At 38.4% G+C, this 21,895-nt stretch overlaps 1 protein-coding gene across 2 annotated transcripts in view; it reads right to left on the minus strand.

The window, feature by feature from the left end:
• Positions 1-21,895, minus strand: part of LOC149820888 (uncharacterized) — a 200,285-nt gene that overhangs the window by 61,851 nt on the left and 116,539 nt on the right. For both annotated transcript variants that reach the window (XM_089982560.1, XM_089982559.1), the window contains 3 exons: positions 14,579-14,649; positions 14,275-14,382; positions 380-465 (listed from right to left, as the gene is read on the minus strand). In XM_089982560.1, coding sequence (XP_089838686.1) covers positions 380-465; positions 14,275-14,382; positions 14,579-14,649 — 265 coding nt within the window. The remainder of the gene's footprint in view (positions 1-379; positions 466-14,274; positions 14,383-14,578; positions 14,650-21,895) is intronic.

Raw genomic sequence — 21,895 nt, forward strand, 5'->3', positions numbered from 1 at the left:
GTCTCCCAACCTGGTGCCGACTTCCTCATGTTATAAATAAAAGGAAAAGAGAATCTAATGAAGAAACAATGTCCCAAATAGAGAGAAGATGAAAAAGTTTTTTTCGCAATGACATCCAAAGGAACTGCAATTCAGTCATCACTTCCAAATTCCAATAACATGGGAAAGTAATGGACACAAGATCTCATAAGCATATCAGTGGTATATGTTTAAGAAAAATCGGGTTGGTTCGGGTATAGCCGACCCAGTTACACCCTTAAGCAGTTGTCAAGGACACATCAAAATGAAAGGTATATTAAAACTGAAGATGAATCATATATTTGAAACGCTAAACACATTTTTAGCCATAAAGAATAATGATTACATAAGTCAGACTTACAAACTATCTTGTGCACGTAAAATAAGATCTCGACCACTAGAACCATCGATCAAAAACTCAGTGGGATGCCCGTAAGGTATCATGATCTGTGAAAATAACATAAAAAGTAAAAACTTAATGAAAATGATCTATAAATGTTCAAAATATGCAGCTGAGATTTGGTATATACCAATAAAGAATGTAACCACCAAGTCAAGAGCAGTACATCAAAAGGAATTCCACCATCTATTGGTTAAACAATTCTAATAAAGTAAGCATGCATGACACAAAAACAGGAAAAGAAAATGCAGAGAATATTCATTATTGACATGCAGCCAAGGTCTCATTCGTGAGCATGCACACAAAGAAATCAATTGCAGGCTTCAGACCAAATTGGACCATTGAGTCTCACCCTCTCCCTCTCTCTCTTGGTGTATATACACACATTTTGTGTATTGTATGTATACGCAGATGTGTATATCATAAATATGCACATAATTTATCTACAAGGAAAAGTCTGTTACTATCTATATTTTCAAGTGAAGGATAGTCAATTTTATGAACAGAGAATGTAAAATCTGTGATTTTCTAGGTTTTTCAGAAATGATACGGGATTATTCCCAGTACTTTTGTGAGAAACTCACAGACCATGGTTGGATCGATGAACTTTTGGATGTTTGCAAGGTTTCATCGCTTAGACAACACCATCGGGATTTGGATCTCCATGGGGGATCCGATTGAGGTAAAAAAAGGGGATCACATAAGATAACTACACCCAAGGTAAAAAAGGTCCAGATATGGACTCGATCAACAATGGTCGAGTTCATCGGGTGAAAAGAGGGTTAAGGAACCCAACCCCCCCCCCCGTGACTCACTGACACAACAATAAGGTTCCTCGCTTTCTTGTTTTGTGACTAATGTCTGTCCCTATAAGGTGTTAAAGTATATATATATATATATACATATATATAATATTTTTATTGATGTAATAAGTAATACCCAGTAGGGATATTTTAGTCTTTTCACTTTATGTAATTTGTTGTCTATTAGGGGCACTTTAGGTTTTTCATTTAGTTTTGTATTTTTTCTTCTTATCAAAAGCATTATAGACTTTATAATGCCCTTGAATTAGAGGTGTTGGGAGTACTCCCAATGGCTCTTTATGGTTCTTTTTGTGTATAATAGGGGATGAATCTCATCTCATTTGTAAGCTCGTTTCAAGCACTCCAACCCTCAATAATACCTATATTTTTTACTTGTGTTTTAGCCCGTAAGTAGCTTGTGTGGTTGTGGATATGCTGGTGTATTAACCTATAAGTGGTCGTGATTGTGTATGTTCTTGTATGCACATAGGAGGCACCCACTTGTACTATTTTTCTATTTTCGTTACATGGTACCAGAGCCATTGGTGCTCTTAGGTTGTAACTTGTACGTAACGATCAAGAGGAGGATCGTGAAATTGGTAGAGCATTGGTTTGTTGCTTCGAGAAATGTGCCATCAAACATTTTCAATACATTTTTTGTCTTCTTCTCTTCTTTTCTCTCTATCTATTCTCTTCTCCTACTCTTTCTTTTTATGGTACAATGACCAAAAAAGTAATTATGGTTGTTCCCGTCAAGTTTGATGGGAAAAATTATAATATGTGGGCCACCACTATGAAAAGAATCTTGGTTGGCAAAGACTTGTGGGACTATGTTGATGACTCTATATGAAACCTCAACCTATTCTCATTAAATCTATCTGTTGGGAAAGAGTTATCAAAGAAGAATCTCGTAAAGACAAAGATAGAGAAAAGGCTCTTTTAGACTATAAAAAGGTCATTAAAGCATGGGATGTTAGACATGCCAAGGTTTTATCTCTATTTATGGGAAGTATGTGTGAAGAGCCTTCCGAAAATATATTGGAATTTGAGATGTTCGATGAAGCGTGGGCTTTTATCAAACAAACCTACACCCAACATGATGGTGCTCATTGTTAATATTAATGTAACAATTTATTAATGACCATTGTTGTTCATACATGTTGTTCACACTTGTGTTGTGACAACAAACATGTCAGCATGCCGTTCGTGCTTGTGCAGTGACAACGAACATGCTCTCCGTATGTTGTTGTCCACACTTGTGCAGTGATAGTGATACGCTGTCCGCATGTTGCTGTCCACACGTGTATAGTGACAATAAGGATACGATATGTATATTGTTGCATATATGTACGCAGCAACAGTAGGTAAGTGGTACACATATAGCTGCTCACTTATGTGCAGCAGTTTCAAGCATGTTACAGCATGTATATCGCTGTCAGTCTAGTATGCAATTTGGTTGTGGATTGCTATATATATATATATATATATATATATATATATCGGTATGCAATCCAGTTTCTGATTGCAGTATCTATATGTGCATTGGCCTATGTGAAGTGAATGTGCATTAGTGCTGCAGTCTATACCTGCAGGAAATCAATTTGAAAATCTGATTTCCATTGAAATTGTGAAATCTGATCAGTTTTGAATATTTATTTAAACCTGAGATGAATAAATGCTGAAACTGGTCGATTTTGAAGGTTTTGGGCTTTTGGCTAATGTGATGAATTTGATAAGATTACATTTGTAGAGAACCTAGAGAGAGAGAGAGAGAGAAAGAGGAGAAGTCGATATTTCATTTAGGTCTAATCTCATGTTTAAATAGAGATTAACCAAAAAATAAAAATTACAGTTAGGTCCCTTATTATTTGTAAAATATCAGAAGCACCCTTAAGCATGTATAAAACATTAATTAGTCGATTTATCTTAACACTCCCCCTCAAGCTGGAGCATGGATATCAATCATGCTCAACTTGCCGCAATATTTTGAGAAACTGGGTGCTTTGTAAAAATATCTGCAACTTGATCCTCAGAGATTACATGCTTGGTAGAGATATGTCCAGCTTGAACCATATCTCGTATGTAGTGACAATCAACTTCAATATGTTTTGTCTTCTCATGAAATACCAGATTATTAGCTATATATGTAGCTGCCTTGTTATCACACATCATTACCATAGGAGATAAAACCTTCACTTGAAGATCAGTCAACATTGTTTAAACCCACATTAATTCAGCTACTATTTGGGTCATAGCTCTATATTCTGATTTAGCACTTGACCTAGCAAGAACAGTTTGCTTCTTGCTTCTCCAAGAGATTAAGTTACCTCCCACAAATACACAAAATCCTGTGGTAGATTTCCTATCCTCTACAGACCCAGCATAATCAGCATCAGAATAAGCAACTACCTCCAGAGTGTCTCATTTCTTGAATAACAGCCCCTTTCCAGGAGAGGATTTTAAGTACCTAAGTATCATCATTATAGCGTTCCAGTGTACCTCAGTCGGTTTGTCCATGAATTGGCTAACCTTGCTTACAACCAGAGAAATATCAGGTCTAGTCACTGTCACATATAGTAACTTTCCTACCAATAAGCGATAGCGTTTGCTATCAACAGGTTTTGATCCCTCATCAAACAAATGAACTTTGTTGTCCATGGGAATATTTGCAGGTTTAGCTCCCAACATTCCTGACTCTTTAGTAAATCAAGAACATACTTCCGTTGTGACAAAACCACACCCTCACTGCCTCTGGCTACTTCTATTCCCAGAAAATTTCTGAGGGAACCAAGGTCTTTTGTAACAAAATATTTTTGAAGACGAGCCTTTATAGCGGCAATATCGTTCATTTTATCTCCCGTAAGGATGATGTCATCCACATATACCACCATAACTATTATACCTGAGTTAGTTTTCTTAATAAATAGTGTGTGATCTGACGCTAATCTATTAAAACCAAACTTTGACATCACCTCAAACAACTTTTAAAACCATGCCCGAGGACTTTGGTTTGGACCATATATCGCCTTTTTCAATCTACACACCTTCTGACACTCCCTCTTAACCTCGAACGCAGGAGGTTGTTGCATGTAGACTGTCTCAGACAAATCTCCATATAAAAATGCATTTTTCACATCTAGCTGACACAAACGTCATCCACGACGAACAGCTACAGAAAGAACAAGACGAATGGTGCCCATTCGTGCTACAGGAGAAAAGGTCTCAAAAAAATCAACACCGTATATCTGAGTATAGCCTTTTGCCACTAACCTGGCCCTATACCTTTCAATTGAGCCATCTGAGTTGTATTTGATGGTATATACCCATTTACATCCAACAATGTCCACATCATCTAGGGAGTCAACGAGGTCCCATGTCTGTTGAGACAGTAAAGCATCCATTTCATCTTGCATAGCCTGCTTCCATCGGCTATCGAGAACTGCCTTTTGATGACTCATACGAATAGTTTCAGCAGTTAAGGTTGAAATAAAAGCTTTCATCTGATTTCCGAGTCCAGCATCAGACACAAACTTAGATATAGGGTATAAGGTACACTGTCGTGTCCCCTTTCGCAGAGCGATTGGCCTGTCATCATCAACGTGAATGTCATTGCTATCAGGAGTACTTACCTCAGGAGAAGAAGTAGATGGAGGCACCAGAGGAGTTGGAGCTCTATGCACATACACCAATGGAGGATTGTGGAACCGTGAGGTAGGAGGAGTTGGATTCGATAATAAAGGCACCGATTCCAAAGGAAAAGGAGGAATAGAAAGTAGAAAAGAGTTATCGTGATCAGCTTGCAGCCGAGTACCAGTACTAGAATAGTATGAAAGGGACTCCAAAAAAGATACATCCGCACTGACATACTCTCGATGAGAGATTGGATCATAGCATCGATACCCCTTTTGGTTTTTTGGATAGCCTATAAATATACACTTGGTGGCTTGAGATGCTAACTTATTACGGTCAGGTCCAAGTCTGTGCACAAAGCAAACGCACCCAAATACCTTGGGTGAAAGAGGAAAAAGAGGTGCACTCGAATACAGGATTTGTAAAGGAATTTGGTCTTCCACAGATGATGAAGGCATGCGGTTGATCAAATAGCAGGCAGTGGTAACTGCATCACCCCAATATAAAGCATGGACATTAGATTGTATCATAAGGGTGTGGGCTACGTCAAGAAGATGCCTGTGTTTTCGTTCAGCCACCCCATTTTGTTGAGAAGTATAGGCACAGGAGGTTTGAGGTTGAATTCCATGATCCCGATAAAATTGCAATAGTGTTGTGGTTTTAAACTCAAGAGCATTATCAGTGTGAATAATCTTGACAACTGACTCAAACTGGGTTTTTATTTCAATGACCAAGGATTTTAGAATATTAGGAACTTCAGATCTTTCTTTTATTAAAAATACCCAAGACAACTTAGAAAAATCATCGACAATAACAAGATAATAACAACATTGGGTCCTGGTAGGAATCTTACTAGGACCCCATACATCTGCATGAAGAAGTTCAAAGACCTTATGAGTGGACTGACTCTGACTAGAAGGAAACGAACTCCGATGATGCTTGCCCAACTGACATGCTTCACATTAGAATGATGTAGTAGACGGAATTTGAGGAATGACATGACGAAGCTTCGACAATGAAGGATGACAGAGACGACGATGCCACTGAACAGGACTTGAGGAAGAATCAATTGCAGCATAAATGTTCCCCACAGGGTGGTGTAGATAGTAGACTCCATTTTCTTCATAGCCTCCACCAATTTTCTTCCCCGTCAGCAAATCCTGAAAATGACAGCACACAGGATCAAATATCACCCTACAATTTAGTTCTTTTGTAAGGCAACTCACTGAGAGTAAACTTTGAGGAAATGAAGAAGCATGAAGGACATTTTTCAACTGCAAGGAAGAGGATATAGAGACATTTCCCTGACTGATAACCGAGGAGGAACTCCCATCAACTAAAGAGACTCCCTGATGTGCAGTAATAGCCTTTAAATCTTAAAAGTCTTGAGAGTTTCCACATAGATGTCTAGAAGCACCAAAGTCAATAATCCACTTACTATCATGGGAAGAAAGATGGCCTCTGGTAGAGTAGGCCACACCAGCTACATGAGAAGAAGAACTTGAAGGACGATGAGAGATCAACTCCTCATATTCTGCACGGCTAAGACTGATGGGCTCACTAGGGGAATTGGATTCATGCTCCACCTCTAGTTTTGTAGCATTAGCTTTTGGAACGTTTGGCTTCAATGGAGGAAATGTCGGCCGTCCATGTTTATCCCAACAACGACCTTCTAAATGTCCAGATTTTCCACAATCGGTACATTGCAGTTTTCCTCTACCTCCCATAACTCTTCCACGACCTCTGTCTCTAATATTAGTAGTATTTCCTCATCCATAACTAGATGGAACAGCTAAAGCAGATGACTGAGATGCAGGTTGAGATTGTGGAAGAGAGATGGCAAGTCTACTCAATCGATTATATGCATCAGCAAGAGTAGGAACATCAGACCCGGTCAAGATTTGGACTTTAGCAACAGTGAACTTTGATGATAGACCTGTGAGGAACCGAGCAACCATAGTCTGCTCTTGATGATCCTTTTGTTTTGAGCAACACAAAGGTCTGTGAGCATTAAGTCTCTCAAAGGCAGCCTTAACAGAAGCATAATGCTGGGCCAAGGTCTGATCACCCTGCTGTAGATTATATATCGCATGTTCAACTTGGAGAATACGACTCACATTCATCTCTTGAGAATATGTATCTCGAAGATTATCCCACATCTCTTTAGTTGTGTTATAATAAATAAGGCCATATGCAGTATGAGGTTCAATGCTATTCATGATCCATGACATAACAATATCATTATCTTCTTCCCAAGTATTGTATTTTCCAGTTTTATCATTTGGTTCAGATTCCAGTAGAATATGCTTTCTACGATGTCCAGACACTGACATCATAAACATCATGGACCACCTTGCATAGTTTGTTTCATTTAATTTAACGGAAGAACCATACGAGAAAGGATTGGCAAAGGCTTTGTATTCCCCAATAGCCTCATTTTTGTAATCAGATTTTGGAGCTTCACCCATAATAAAAAAAACTTCAACTGTTATTGTTGCACAATATGCAGATCGATGACAGTAATCTGTCTTCACCATGACGTCCAGATCCGTATCAAAACAAAACCCCACACTATGCAAGTCCACACTAAAAAAAAATGTCTACTTCATGCTGCCAAAAACAGAAAATTTTTATACCAGTGTTTGCTCCACGCAGTCATTCCACCAAAACATAAACACAGGTAAGGTCTGCTTCACGTTGCCAACAAAACTTTGAGATTTGTATCAGATCTAACAACAAAAAAAAAATGATAACAGCAATTGCTTCACACTGCCAACAAAAACCTTAAGATCAGCGTCTGCCCCACGTTGTCATTCCAAGCATAAACACATAAAATGCCTATCGTCTGCTTCACGACATCTGCACAACATCCATACCACTCACCAGATCGGGACAAGGGAAAGCCCATGGATTCACCACTACTTGTAGATCTGATTACAGATCTGAGTCATGACTTTTGTCAGACTACAGATCTGTTATCAGATCTCAACCAAAAAGGAAAAACTTATCCGATCTTCTACACACGATCTGCCTTCACGCGATCTCAAAATCACGCAATCCACCTTCACGCTCGATCTTCCACACGCGATCAACCTTCACATGATTTCCTTCACACGTTCCCAAGAGCGTTGCTCTGATACCATATAGAGAACCTAGAGAGAGAGGAGGAGGAGAAGTCGATATTTCATTGATGTCTAATCTTATGTTTAAATAGAGATTAACCAAAAAATAAAAATTACAGTTAGGTCCCTTATTATTTGTAAAATATCAGAAGCACCCTTAAGCATGGATAAAACATTAATTAGTCGACTTATCTTAACAACATTCATTCATTTGCCATCAATATGCATTGATGATTATGCATTATGAACATAAGTTTGTATATTTATATGTGATTTATATTTACTGAAATTTTGCAATGTCATGAATTATTTATTGAATTGAATAGTGGTTGTATGTAAACCGTTGACGGGACTATGGAGGCCAAGAACATGTGTTGCTCATGAAACTCTTTATGCATTGCAAAATGATTTCTGAAAATTGGTTTTTCTTAAATTAATTACATTGTTTAATTTAATGGAGCAAGGGCCTGAATTTGTTAATTCATGTTGATTTGTATAATTGTTCTTGTGTAAAGAACTCTTAATTGATTAAGATGGTAAAAGAGACCAAACAGTGTAATAATGTTCTATCTTGATTGTAAAACCCACGTCAAAAAAAAAAAAAAACTTTTATCGGACCCAAGCCGGGTCGGGTCGGGACCCGACCCGGGCCCCGTTATCGGTAGGGTTTTAAAACCCGACACCGAGAGAGGATTTGTTTAAAAACAAATCCTCTCCCCTGTGCGCCGCAACCCCCCCCCCCCCCCCCCCCACTCGTGTCGCTCCACCCCCACGACAGCATAACGGGAAACCCTTGAGGGTTTCCCCGATTTTCGGCCCTCACTGAGCTCTTTAAGAGCATCACAGGAGGGGAAGGTGGACACGCCCCCTTCTCTCCTCCTCTCCTCCCGACGTCTCTCTCTTTCATTGCGATTTCCAGCAAGCTCGACACTGCTGCCTCCTTCCAATCACCGTCAACGACGACCCAGCAAGGGAGCCTGACATCGAGGCCAACGCCCACCCTTCCAGGTACGCCCTCCAACCCCTCGGTCCTCTTCCTCTTCGCCTCACACCCTCTAAGCGAGTGTTGGCGATCGAAGCCGCCGACCACCACCGTCTTCCCTTCCTCTGCCGCCTTCGACCACCCGATGTCTACAACTGCCGGTGGTCTCCTATTTTTTTCCCTGGCTGTCGACTCATTGATGCCGTCTCCGGCCACCCGACGACAGCAGTCGTCGGTGACCTTCGAGCTCCTGTCGACTTCGCCTCCCTTGATCTCTTCCTCTCGGTTGGGTTTCCCAACAACCGTCGCCGTCAGGCAACCCTGTCGACTGCCTCCTTGCTCCCCCTTGTGAACCGCAGCCTTCTCTTTTGTGTTCTCTCTCTCTGTTTGCCGCCGGAGTCGTTGCTTTCAGGTATAACCCTCACCTCCTCTTCTCCTTTGTGAAGAGTTGGTCGACAGGGGGCTGAGCCCCCTGTCGTCGCCTCTTGTCGACAGGGGGATCCACCCCCTGTTGTTGTTGTCTTTCGGCAGGGGGTTTTGCCCCTGCCCCATCCTGTTTCCAGCAGGGGGCTTCGCCCCCTGCCTTGTGTTTCTCGGTAGGGGGCGAGATCCCCCTGCCTTTGTTTCGTCTTCAGCAGGGGGCTTCGCTCCCCATGCATTCTTTTGTTTCTTGGCAGGGGGCGAGCCCCCCCCCCCCCCCTGTCGTTGCTTTTGTTGTTTGGCAGGGGGATTCGCCCCCCTACCTTCTGTTGTTGTCCTGGCAGGGGGCGAAGCCCCCCTGCTTTCCTGTTTTCGAGCAGAGGGCGAAGCCCCTGCACCTCGTATGATCTTTGTCAAGGGGCTTTTCCCCCTTGCCTTGATCCTGTTGCCGGCAGGGGCAGAACCCCTACCTGTCTTCTTCTCGACAGGGGGCTGCGCCCCCTGTCCTGATTTGCTTTCTGACAGGGGTTGTTCCCCTCTGTCTTGTTGTGGTAGGTGTGGCGGGGAGCCTCTGCTCCCTCCCCTGCCCTTCTCCGTTCTGGTAGGCCCTGCCTCTGCTGCTGTTGCCAAGCAGGGCTAAGGCCTCTGCTTCTGGCACCCTTGTCTGCGGGATGCAGAGTTCCTGCCTCTGCCTCCTGCAGGCAGGAGGTTTTGCTGCCTTTGTCCATTTTCTGCAGGGAGCTGAGCTCCCTACCTGCTCGGCTCTCGTGTTTGGGGTCTGGTACTGCAATAGGTTTTACCGGACCCGCTTTTCATTTGTATTAGGGCATATTGCTAACATTCTAAGCTTCGCAGGTCAAGCGGTGGACCTTGCTCGCCCTCCGTGGCTCGAGTTTGTGCTTACCTCCGCTCAGAGAATATTATAACCTTACGACATTTCGAGGTAGGGTAAAGTCGCACAAAAGGGTAATAGATGGACTTAATTAAGTTGAAATAATTAAGATGCCCATGCTAGACATGCTTAGAGTTATATTGCTTCTGCAGTTCATATTTTCTTGTTTGCATGCTCATGGGTCGAGGTACAATTTCATTCTTCGATTATTATTTTGTGTAGTTGTTTATGAATTTGAAGTGTGGTTTCATACTTCTTGCAATACCTATGCCATTGTTTGATTGCATACATTTTTGCCTGCACGTTTCCTTTAAGTGAGGTACGACTTCGGGTATCATGTATTACTTATGACCTTATGTGTTTGTCTATCTAAGTGGCCAAGGTATGATTTTGGTACCTCGTGTGTTACTTATGTGCTTTTTGCTCCAGGTGCGGCATCGCAAGTCGAGAGTTGTTTGTCGTCATGTTATAACCTGCATATGTTGACACTTGTGGTAAATATGTACATACATAAATGTAGTCTTGTGCCCATCCTGATTTCACTTGTTTTCAAAACACTAGAAGTTGTGCTTGTGCATTTCAGTTCTCTAAAAACGAGTTTCCTTTTGTGAACCCGGTGCTCTTCAAAATGCACAACTTTCGTAAAGTATGATTAAGTCTTGCAGGATTGCGAAGTCACATTTGGCCCCTCCCAAGTCCACACACTTGGGAGAAATGCTTTATAACCTTGATTCAAGTTGTGGCTCATTTTGAATAACCCCGATTGGGGGCAGGAGCCTATGATTGAGTGAGGTTCTGTTGAAGGACCCATTCTTCATTTATTAAACTTAGTGTCGCGTGTCGTGTGAATCATGTCGATATTAAGATAAATTTTGGATGCAAGATTGATAGTGATGTGCCTCGTGTGAATTACTTAATGTGGCATTATGGATTTTAAGGATGAATCGTGCCAAATGAGCACTCCTATATTCTTTGGATCGTTATGAAGTTGTGTGTTGGGTGTTCCTTTTGAGAAGCCCACACACCTCCCTTGTTCAGTATAGCGTACTTTTAGACATGCACGACATGTTAAGTACTTTGTTGATCGGACGAGAGGTCCGAGACGACCTTGTATCATGAAATATGCAAAATATTGTTGAAATGAATTCAAGACTTATCTTGCCAAATTATGTTGTGTTACTTCTTATGCAGATAATATCTGTTGGGGTATTTGTGGTGAAACCATATCCCTTTCATCGTAGTCGTACTTATGACATGTACGACCGCACTTTTTGACAAGTACGTCTTCTTAAGTTGCGATGATTTGATGAGTAGGTTGTGGCAACCTTGATGAGTGCAAATAACAAAATGCTGAGATCACCTAAATAAGTGATGATTCCGCCTTCACCGGCAAGATACTCGAATTCGATCGAAAGACCAGAGTATGTAGAATGGGTCTTCAGTTAACTACCCCTGATGTACTCACTCGAATCGCTGACTCCCGTCAGGAGAGAGGACAGGAAGGTACAAAAACTTCGATGGACAAGCCATTAATGGCAGTTACGAGCAAAAGACTTGGCTTCCCCAGTCATCGAAGTTAGGGGAAGGAAACTACCATAATTATCCTAGGTGGTAGCTCTCCATGTTCGGGATGCATCCATTGTTTATGCTGCTTTGGGGATTTCTCTCTTGGTCACTGACTGTCCCCTTAGGTGCGGACTCAGTCAGCTATCCGGGTTATCATAAAATACATAGCATAATAAACCCCCGGATCAGTCTAGGTTGTTTCTAGAGTCGTGCCTTGTGCGTACCCACTTGGCCAGTTAATATCGAAACATAATTTAAATCTGATTACACAATTTGTTGAGTTATACGCGTATGAAAGTTATGGAGTACCACCGGTTCAATACTTATGGAATTGTGTGTGTGGTTGATGAAATATTGTATTTTGCTAGTTAAATTTCTTATGCAGTTCTTTGCTTATAGTTGTTAGCTTACTTGTGCCAGTAAAATGCTTGTAATAATTTTAGCATTGTGCTCATGATAGTTTGCTCTATGACCCTGCTGAAAGCAAATTGCTATTTAATTGCCTGTCTACTTGACATTTTAAATTATTCTGCTTAATTATGTTCTATATTGTCCTGTCTGTGCACCTACCAGTTTTTAGTGAAACTGACCCATTTTATGGGCAGGTTTTGGATAGGTAATACAGTCTGCGATGGCACGATGGCGTGATGAGATCAAGATAGAGCTCTTTCCCTGACGTTTCGCTCTTGAGAACATGTTAGTAAATTTGGTATAAAGGGTATTCCAAAATTTCTCTTTTTATTAAATTTTGAGTTACTAAAGTTGTTTTAGTAAACTTCTTCTCGGTTTCAACAAACTAATTCTCCATCACTGAAATTGCATTTCAAAACCATTTGATTTCAATAGTTGTGCGGAATTCGGCAAAGGAAAGTTTACGCTGTAATGCGCTCAAGATCCATTGACTTGTGGTTTTAAAAATATCATTTTCCGCTGAAGTACTATTTAAACTCAGATTATTGTATGATTTCAAAGCTTTCTAAACTATTCTAAAAGTTACAAGTCCTGGATTTTTGGGGCGTTACATTGATATCCCTACGACAATGTGAGAATCTTAGATGACGGTCATAGGGGACCGTCAGGAGACTAAAACACCATGTGCAATTGTTGTCCCCAAGAACACGATGTGTGATTCATATTCCCAACTATGGTTGTAGAGAACTTTTAGCCACTTTGCCTAGGGGTGGTGGTGTTGACTCAACTGTAGTTATTGGTATACCAAGAAAATGGCTCAAACCCAGTAATTAAAAAACAAATTGTGAGTTAAGCTATGACTGAGAACTGTCTTAAACATCAAAAAATTTACTCATTTTTTAGTATCTGCAGGTTTGTAAGGAAAGTGAAAATTAAATTTGTGTGCATTTAAATAATGACATGCATGCAAAAGCAACTCTGATAATTAACTTAAAAAGTTATTCATGCATGTTGCATTGATTTATGCATTCTTAAATGTTTAAGTAGTTTCATGCATCTCTAAATCTTTGATATGTTTGATTTAACATGAAATTGTTGAATGCTTGCTTGAAATGCTTAGATGGTAAGTTAGTTCTAATGATTTGTTGCATGTGATTTTCTCTTAAATTTGTGCATGATTTAATTTGTGTTATTTACTTACTGTTGGATTTCTAGAGGAATTCGTACGAGGACTTCGGTTCTTACTCATTTTCTAAACATATTTTTTAGGTGTGAAGGCTAGTAATAAGAGGGACTGGTTGGCTGGAGGACTCGAGGTTTATGATTTGGTGGCCCGAGTTCTGATGTGCATGGGATGGATTAGAGTTGATTTTGAATTTTTGAACTCTCTTTACTTATTTAATTAAATAAATGAAGTTTAATTCATAGTTTTAAATTAACTCTATGTTTGATAAGGTTGATGAAATGGGAATATTAAATCTCTAATGCGCCCTTGGTCCTTGGGAGGTTTTCTACAATTGTTTTAAAAAAAATGCATTTTTCGAGGGTCAGTTTGGGGTCGTTGCAGGTATGATCATTGGTCTATTTCAGAGCGTGGCACCTTTTTTAGGGAATATTGACCATGACACCTTGTAAATTAGGTTATCTCCAAGGTAAAAGATAAGCAGAATGGAGAGAGCACTTAACTTAGCCTCCAATGTTTCTCCGTAGAGAGAGGGCAAATCCCATAACCTTATAAAATAATAGGGCTGATTACAGCTTAATACATCAAAGATAAAAATATTACAATAAAAATATTACATGAAAAAAATAAAATAAATTACATAAAGACCTTATGAGAAAGAACCAAACTGTCCCCAATGTCATGTGGGTTAATAGTTCAGTTTAGTGGGATTTACATGTCGAAGAACAAAGTTTTAACAACGAACTCACCATCTACAGATGACCCCATGAGAAAGGAAACAAATACAATAACCACCTTGCATCTATTTTCTAAAGAAAACATCTAAGAACAGGAGTCAGGAAATTACAGTAATATTATCAGAGAACTTTTCTGAAACAACTCTACGAGGCTCATTGCATTTGATATTATATCCTAGGCTCTTTATCTCCAAAGCAGCTGGTTCCCAGTATCCAGTCTGTAGTAAATGAAAAATAATGTCAAACTGATGCATAATTCAAGTGCAAATAAGCTTAACTAGATTCAAGCTAATCTGGAAAATAAAATTTAGTAGAAACTTTTGTAGACATATTAGCCAGCCACATATACTGAAAATCATAATAGAAAGAGATAAAAGACGAGGAAATTGAAGAGATAAATATGATATTTCATACCGAAAATGAAACTGAAAACGAAGCTTGTCCATCAGATAGGATTTTCTCAATGTCTTGTTGCATCAAAGGATCTGTTAATAGAATAAATAAATGTATAATTAGAATCTAACAGAACGTTACTACCATGATCAGGCCAAGGATACAAAATCCCCAGTTTAAAACAACTATTCCAGTTTTTCAAGGGATGCACACAGCACAAACTATTATTAGTCCCATAAAAAGCAAACACGTATGTAACAAATAAGTTCACCAAAAAATGTGGTACAGTATTTTAGAGGACCTAAATTAGACGTTCTGCAAGGTACATACTCTGTCAAGCACGTAACATCTATTTTATCAAAATAATAGAGTTGACTTCAGATCACACATGGGGCACTGATCTCTGGTCCCTCACTGCTTAATAATATACAAGAACTAAGCACAGTATGCATGAAAACTCACATTCTTCAAAAGAGAAGCATTTTCTAACAATTAACGACCCCTAAAAAACTCATCATAATCATGCCTTATCCCAACCACATGGGGTCAGCTCTAATAAGTCCATTTTTTTCATTCCTTTTTAACTAGGGCTACAACTTTGGTCAATTTATGATGCTTCACATCACTTTTGATTCCCAAGTCTTCAATGGTCTTCTTTTCTAATTTTCTTCCGCTTGTATCATGTCAATTTTTTTTCGGAGAACAATGACTTTCTAGGTGTATTTTAATATATTCATTTCTAATCTTATCCTTTGTCCTTATCCAAGAAATCCATCTTAACATTTGCATCTCTACAACATGCACTTTATCTTCTTGTTTGCTTCTTAACCGCCCAACATTCAGCTATCCATATAATAGTGTTGATTTTATAGCAATCTTATAGACACACCCTTCTCATTGTGAAGGTGCTCTTTAATCACATAGCATGCTACCAACTCATCTCCACTTTATCCAGCCAGAAATAGTTCTACTAGTGAGATCTTCAAATCCACCATCCTATTGTATAATAAATCCTAAATATCAAAACCTATGGCATTGTTGAGTAGGAATATCTTTGATTCTTATGAATTGCTTTCAATAGCTTCTATACTAAACTTGCATTCCATATATTCTGTTTTCGTTCTACTAATTCATAAACCATTTTTCCCTAATATGCTCCTTCAAAATTCTAGTCCCTTTGTACATTATCTATATCTTGGCCAAGTAGCATATCATCCACAAAGAGCATACCCCAGGAAACCTCTTCCTGAATGGAAGATGTTATTTTGCCTATGACTAAAGCAAAAAGGTATGGGCTTGAATGATTCTAACTCTAATTCGAAATAAACTTTTTCACAATATGTAGTTCTAATAGTCATAATTGATCTTGCATACATATCTTGAATGATTTTGATATATCCATATGGGATCCCATTATCTTTTAGCGTTAACCAAATTCGGTTCATTGGAACTTTGTCAAAAGCTTTATTTAGGTCTCTAATAAAAGAGCAAAAAATACAAATAGATGTCTCTTATGGGCTTACTAGAACACAAGCACAATGACTACTTATGGGTCAATACAAAACTCATACACATAAGCCACTTATGGACTTGAATCACAAGTAAAAATAATGAATATTATTGAGAGATTGGGTACTTGAGAAAGCAATACCCATCTAAGGGGAAGCACCCCTATATATATACACAATGGAGAGCCAATATATTTGTTGGGAGCATCCAAACAACTATATTTGGGCAATGACAAAAACAAGAATTTACAAAACAGAAAAAAAAAATAAAGGAAAAAAATATACAAAGACACTAGTGCCCCTAGTGGGTATTACTTATTACAATGATATCAACATATGTATCATATATATATTTATATGTATATACTATGTGTGTATATATATATATATATATATCATACAACTTAACCTTCCCCTTCAAATTTATAATGTGATCACCAAAAGTTTGTCAAGTAAGAAGTGAAACCAGGGAGATGAAAGCACTTTTGTGAAGAAGTCAACTAGTTGAAATTCTGATGCTACATAAAGTAGGATATGTTAAAATGTAAAACTGTACATATATGTATATATAATAATATTATATTATTATATATATATATATATAAATACATTTTTCATTTCTTTCTTTTCTGTAATTTTTTTCCTTTATTTTTATTTTTTGTCTTTATGTCATCTAGTTCAGTTTGAACTAGAATGACTGTTGCTAGTCAAGTCCTGTCCAGACTTGACTAGCAATAGAGCTGTTGGACTGACACATTCCAACAGCTCTAAATAGAGCTGTTGGACTGTGCCCAACAGCTCTATTGAGTCCTTTTTTAGCTGTGTATATAAAGGGGTGCAGCCCCTCTTGTATTTTACTCCAATGCTTCTTAAGCAATTGGTTTTTCATATCAATAAAGAATACATTTTTATTTTTATTTTGTTTCCAGATATACCCTTTTTAAGGGTTATGCTTTAGTGTCATTCTTGACACTTGCCCTTGTTAATCTAAGCTCGTGTTTCGAAGATCCCCATTTCATTTCATGGTATCAGAGCCGCGGAAGTACTAAATCTTGAGGAAAAGCTGCCTCGGTTTCCGTGCCCGTTTGCAAAAGTGTTCACCACTTGAAGAGAAGTGTTTTATCACTTCATTAGAGAAGATTTCACATCTTGTTGTATTGTTTTTTTTTCTTTTTCTTTTTCATTTTCCTTCTTGTTTCTTTTCTATCCCTATTCTTTCTCTTCTTGTAATCGATGGATGACAATGATAAAGTCACCATCATGCCTATGAAACTAAGCAATACAAACTATGTAACATGGGCTTCAATCATGAAGCACCATATATGGGGAAAAGGCTTATGGGGGATTGTGGATGGTTTCGATTCGGAACTTAAGCTATCTCTTACTAAAAATGAGGGAGATAAAGAGGTCCCTCTATCGGAAGAAGAGAAAATCAAGGCTATTGCCTCATACGAGAAGAAATGGAAAGAATGGAGAATATCTCATGCGAAGATAATGTCATGGCTTATCAATAGCGTTGACATTAAAAAATGCTCAAGTCTTGCCAAATTTGATCATGCCGATAAGGCATGAGAATACCTTAAGAATATGTATTCCCTTAAAGATATTGCACACGTGTGCAACCTCCAAGAAAAAGTTCGAATGATGACACAAGGAGACAAAACTATTCGTGAATATTACAATGGGTTGTCCGAACTTTGGGAAGAACTTTCCCTTTTAGAACCAAAATGGCATTGTGCCGAAGACATCGAGCTTCGTCAGAAACAACTCGATGCTGAACATTTTTACCAGTTTATCACTGGATTAAGACCGGAATTTGAAACCACTAAATCGGCCCTACTTCACCGGGGAAAAATTCCTTCTATTGTTGAAACTATTGAAGAGTTAACAATGGAAGAAAATCGTCTCCGGAAAGGTTCTTTAAAAATTGAAGATGATTCCGTTTTATCCGTGTCTAGACCAGGGAATCATGTTCGATTATATAGGCCTCCTCACTTTAACCGACAAAATGGTGACTATGATAAGAAGAAAGTTATTTGTCATCACTGTCATGAACCGGGACACTACAGGCCACAATGTCCCAAACTTAAGGAGCTGAGAGAAAAAAGAGCTGCAATTGCTGGATCGGAGCCTAAAGATCAGGATGCACCAGTTTCCCTGACCCAATTAATGGAGATTCTTCAGCCTCTCATCAAAGGTGCCTCTTCCTCATCTGAAGCTTCAACCGGCGCAGCAGCCTCATCTTTTTCTGATCTAGGTAAAATTTTTTGGCTTCTTGACTCTGGTGCATCTTTTCATATGACCCCAAATAATCAAAGTCTATCCAAATGTGTTAAAAATAAAACAAGTGTATCAAAGGTCTTTACTGCTGATGGGACTTCTCTTGAAATAAAAGGAATAGGAAATTTTGAAAAAATTTATAAAACAAAAAAAATTTTTATTCCAGAAATTAGACATGTTCCCAAATTAAATTTAAATCTTTTATCTGTATCTCAAATTTCTGATTATGGGTGTAATATTTTTTTTTCTTCTCATGGTTGTTGGGTACAGGATCGCCAGTCAGGCAAGCTGATTGGGGAAGGCCATAGAGAAGGAGGACTCTATTACATGGATTTTTTGGAAATGCCGAAGAAAGCTTTTTGTTATAATATTCAAAAAATAGAGTTGGAACTGTGGCATAAGAGACTTGGTCACCCACATATAGCCAAAATCCAACATTTTCCAAATCTAGGGAAATTTTGTAACTCTGAATCATTTGATTGTAAAGATTGTATTCTCGGCAAAATGAAAAGATTATTATTTCAGAACAGAACCTTTTTCTCTTCAAGACCACTTGAATTAATACACTCGGATGTTTGGGGTCCTGCACCAGTAATTTCTAAAGGAGGATTTGTTTACTATGTTATTTTTGTCGATGATTTCTCCCGACATACGTGGATGTACTTTCTCAAACATAAGTCTGAAGTATTTTCATACTTTCAAACTTTTCATAATATGGTTAAAAACAAGTTTCAAAATGATATTACTATTTTTCGCACAGATTCAGGGGGAGAGTTTTTATCCACAGATTTTCAAAATTATCTTAAATTGCATGGCATCACACATCAAAGATCTTGTCCTTATACACCTCAACAAAATGGACTGGCAGAACGAAAACATCGCCATATTATAGAAACCACTAGGACTTTATTAATAGCAAATCAAGTCCCGAAAGACTTTTGGGCAGAAGCTGCCTTAACTGCCACCTATCTCATTAATAGGATGCCATCTTCTTCGTTACAAAATATCACTCTCATTGAAAAACTTATGAACATTTCTCCAAACTACTCTAGACTAAGAATATTTGGGTGCAAATGTTTCATATTTACTGACAAAAATGATAAACTTTCCCCTCGTGCGATTCCCTGTTCCTTTTTAAGATATGCTGAAAACCAGAAAGGTTATAGATGTTTTGACTTCAAAAATAATAAACTATATGTGTCTAGAAATATTTCCTTTCTTGAAAAGAAGAGCTTCTTTGATTTTAGAAAATTAAAAGACGTCACTGAGTACTCCTTTTTGCTAGATCTAACATCAACATCTAATGAATATGACCTTGACTGTAACTTTGATGATGATCAAAGAATTATTGATCTTAATGTTGAAAATGAAGAAGTTCATAGAGATACTAGTATTCAATATTCCAGGCGACAAGAGTCTAATCCTCCATGTGCACTTGAGAAATATTCTAACATTCCAACTAGACAATCATCCCGAATCTCGAGGCCTCCAGGAAAGTTTGTATCATACGAGTCTTTCTCACCCACATATATGGCAGTTATTGCATTAATTCACTCATATGAAGAACCATCTACATATTTTCAAGCAAAAAATGATATCAAATGGATAGAAGCCATGAAAGCTGAATTAGATGCACTTGAAAAGGCTTCTACATGGAATATTCAAGATCTTCCTCCAGGGAAGAAAACTATAGGATGTCGATGGGTTTATAAAATTAAAACCAAGAGTGATGGTACTCTTGAAAGATATAAAGCCCGTTTAGTAGCCAAAGGTTATGCCCAAGAATATGGGATTGATTATGAAGAAACCTTTGCTCCGGTGGCTCGTATGACTACTGTCCGAACCTTAATTGCCTTAGCTTCTATCAAAAAATGGTCTATTTTTCAAATGGATGTCAAAAATGTTTTTTTAAATGGAAAGCTAGTTGAAGAAGTATATATGGAACCCCCTCCTGATCTAAGTATTCCTAAGGGTAAAGTCCTTCGCTTAAAAAAAGCTCTTTATGGACTCAAACAAGCACCAAAAGCTTGGTATGATAGGTTTAGTCGTGTTATGATTGATATTGGTTTTCAATTCTGTTTAACTGACACTGCTTTGTTTATTAAGAATTCTGATGCAGGGATCATTGTGCTTCTTCTTTATGTGGATGATATGATCATCACCGGAAGCGATAAACAGGGAGTTGAAACAATCAAAACACTTCTTAAATCTCATTTTGAAATGACTGATTTGGGCTTGTTGAGATATTTTTTAGGCATTGAAGTTGCTTATTCTCCTAGAAGATATTTATTATCTCAGACTAAATTTGCTTTTGATATTGTTTTCAGGTCTGGTATTACTGATGATAAGAAAGTTGACACTCCAGAAGTTGTTAATGTTAAAATGAAGATTGATGATGGAGAACTTCTTGCAGACCCTACTCCTTACAGACAGCTTGTCGGGGCACTTTCCTATCTATCCATTATCAGACCAGATATAGCACATGTTGTTCATACAACAAGTCAATTTCAACATGCTCCTACTTATGTTCATATGGGAGTAGTCATGCGTATTATCAGATACATCAAGTCCTCTCTTTCACGAGGACTTTTCTTATCTTCCTCCTCTTCTCTTGATTTAATTGCATATATTGATGCTGATTGGGGAGGTGATCCCAATAACAGACACTCAACCACTGGCTTTTGTGTCTTTTTAGGGGAATCATTAATCTCGTGGAGGTGTAAAAAGCAGCAGAAGGTATCTCTCTCATCCACCGAAGCTGAATACAGAGCCATGGCAACCACGACCATGGAAGTAGTTTGGCTCCGACGACTGCTTGCTGACATGGGAGCTGAAGCAACAAAGGCTTCACAAATGTGTTGTGACAACAAAAGTGCGATCTACATTGCCAGTAACAGAACATTCCACGAACGCACCAAACACATCGAAATTGATTGTCACTACGTCAGAGAGGAATATATACACGGGATAATTGATCTGCCATATGTCACTTCAGAATATCAGTTAGCAGACTTCTTTACAAAGCCTCTCGCTATTCCCCGATTTCACTTTCTTTTAGACAAACTTTCGCTCATTGTACCGTAAGTTTGAGGGGAGTGTTAAAATGTAAAACTGTACATATATGTATATATAATAATATTATATTATATATATATATATATAAATACATTTTTCATTTCTTTCTTTTCTGTAATTTTTTTCCTTTATTTTTATTTTGTCTTTATGTCATCTAGTTCAGTTTGAACTAGAATGACTGTTGCTAGTCAAGTCCTGTCCAGACTTGACTAGCAATAGAGTTGTTGGACTGACACATTCCAACAGCTCTAAATAGAGTTGTTGGACTGTGCCCAACAGCTCTATTGAGTCCTCTTTCAGCTGTGTATATAAAAGGGTGCAGCCCCTCTTGTATTTTACTCCAATGCTTCTTAAGCAATTGGTTTTTCATATCAATAAAGAATACATTTTTATTTTTATTTTGTTTCCAGTTATACCCTTTTTAAGGTTTATGCTTTAGTGTCATTCTTGACACTTGCCCTTGTTAATCTAAGCT

This window comes from Nuphar pumila, chromosome 12, assembly GCF_984573655.1.
Source record: "Nuphar pumila chromosome 12, dmNupPumi1.hap1.1, whole genome shotgun sequence".
In the NCBI taxonomy this organism is placed as follows: Eukaryota; Viridiplantae; Streptophyta; class Magnoliopsida; order Nymphaeales; family Nymphaeaceae; genus Nuphar; species Nuphar pumila.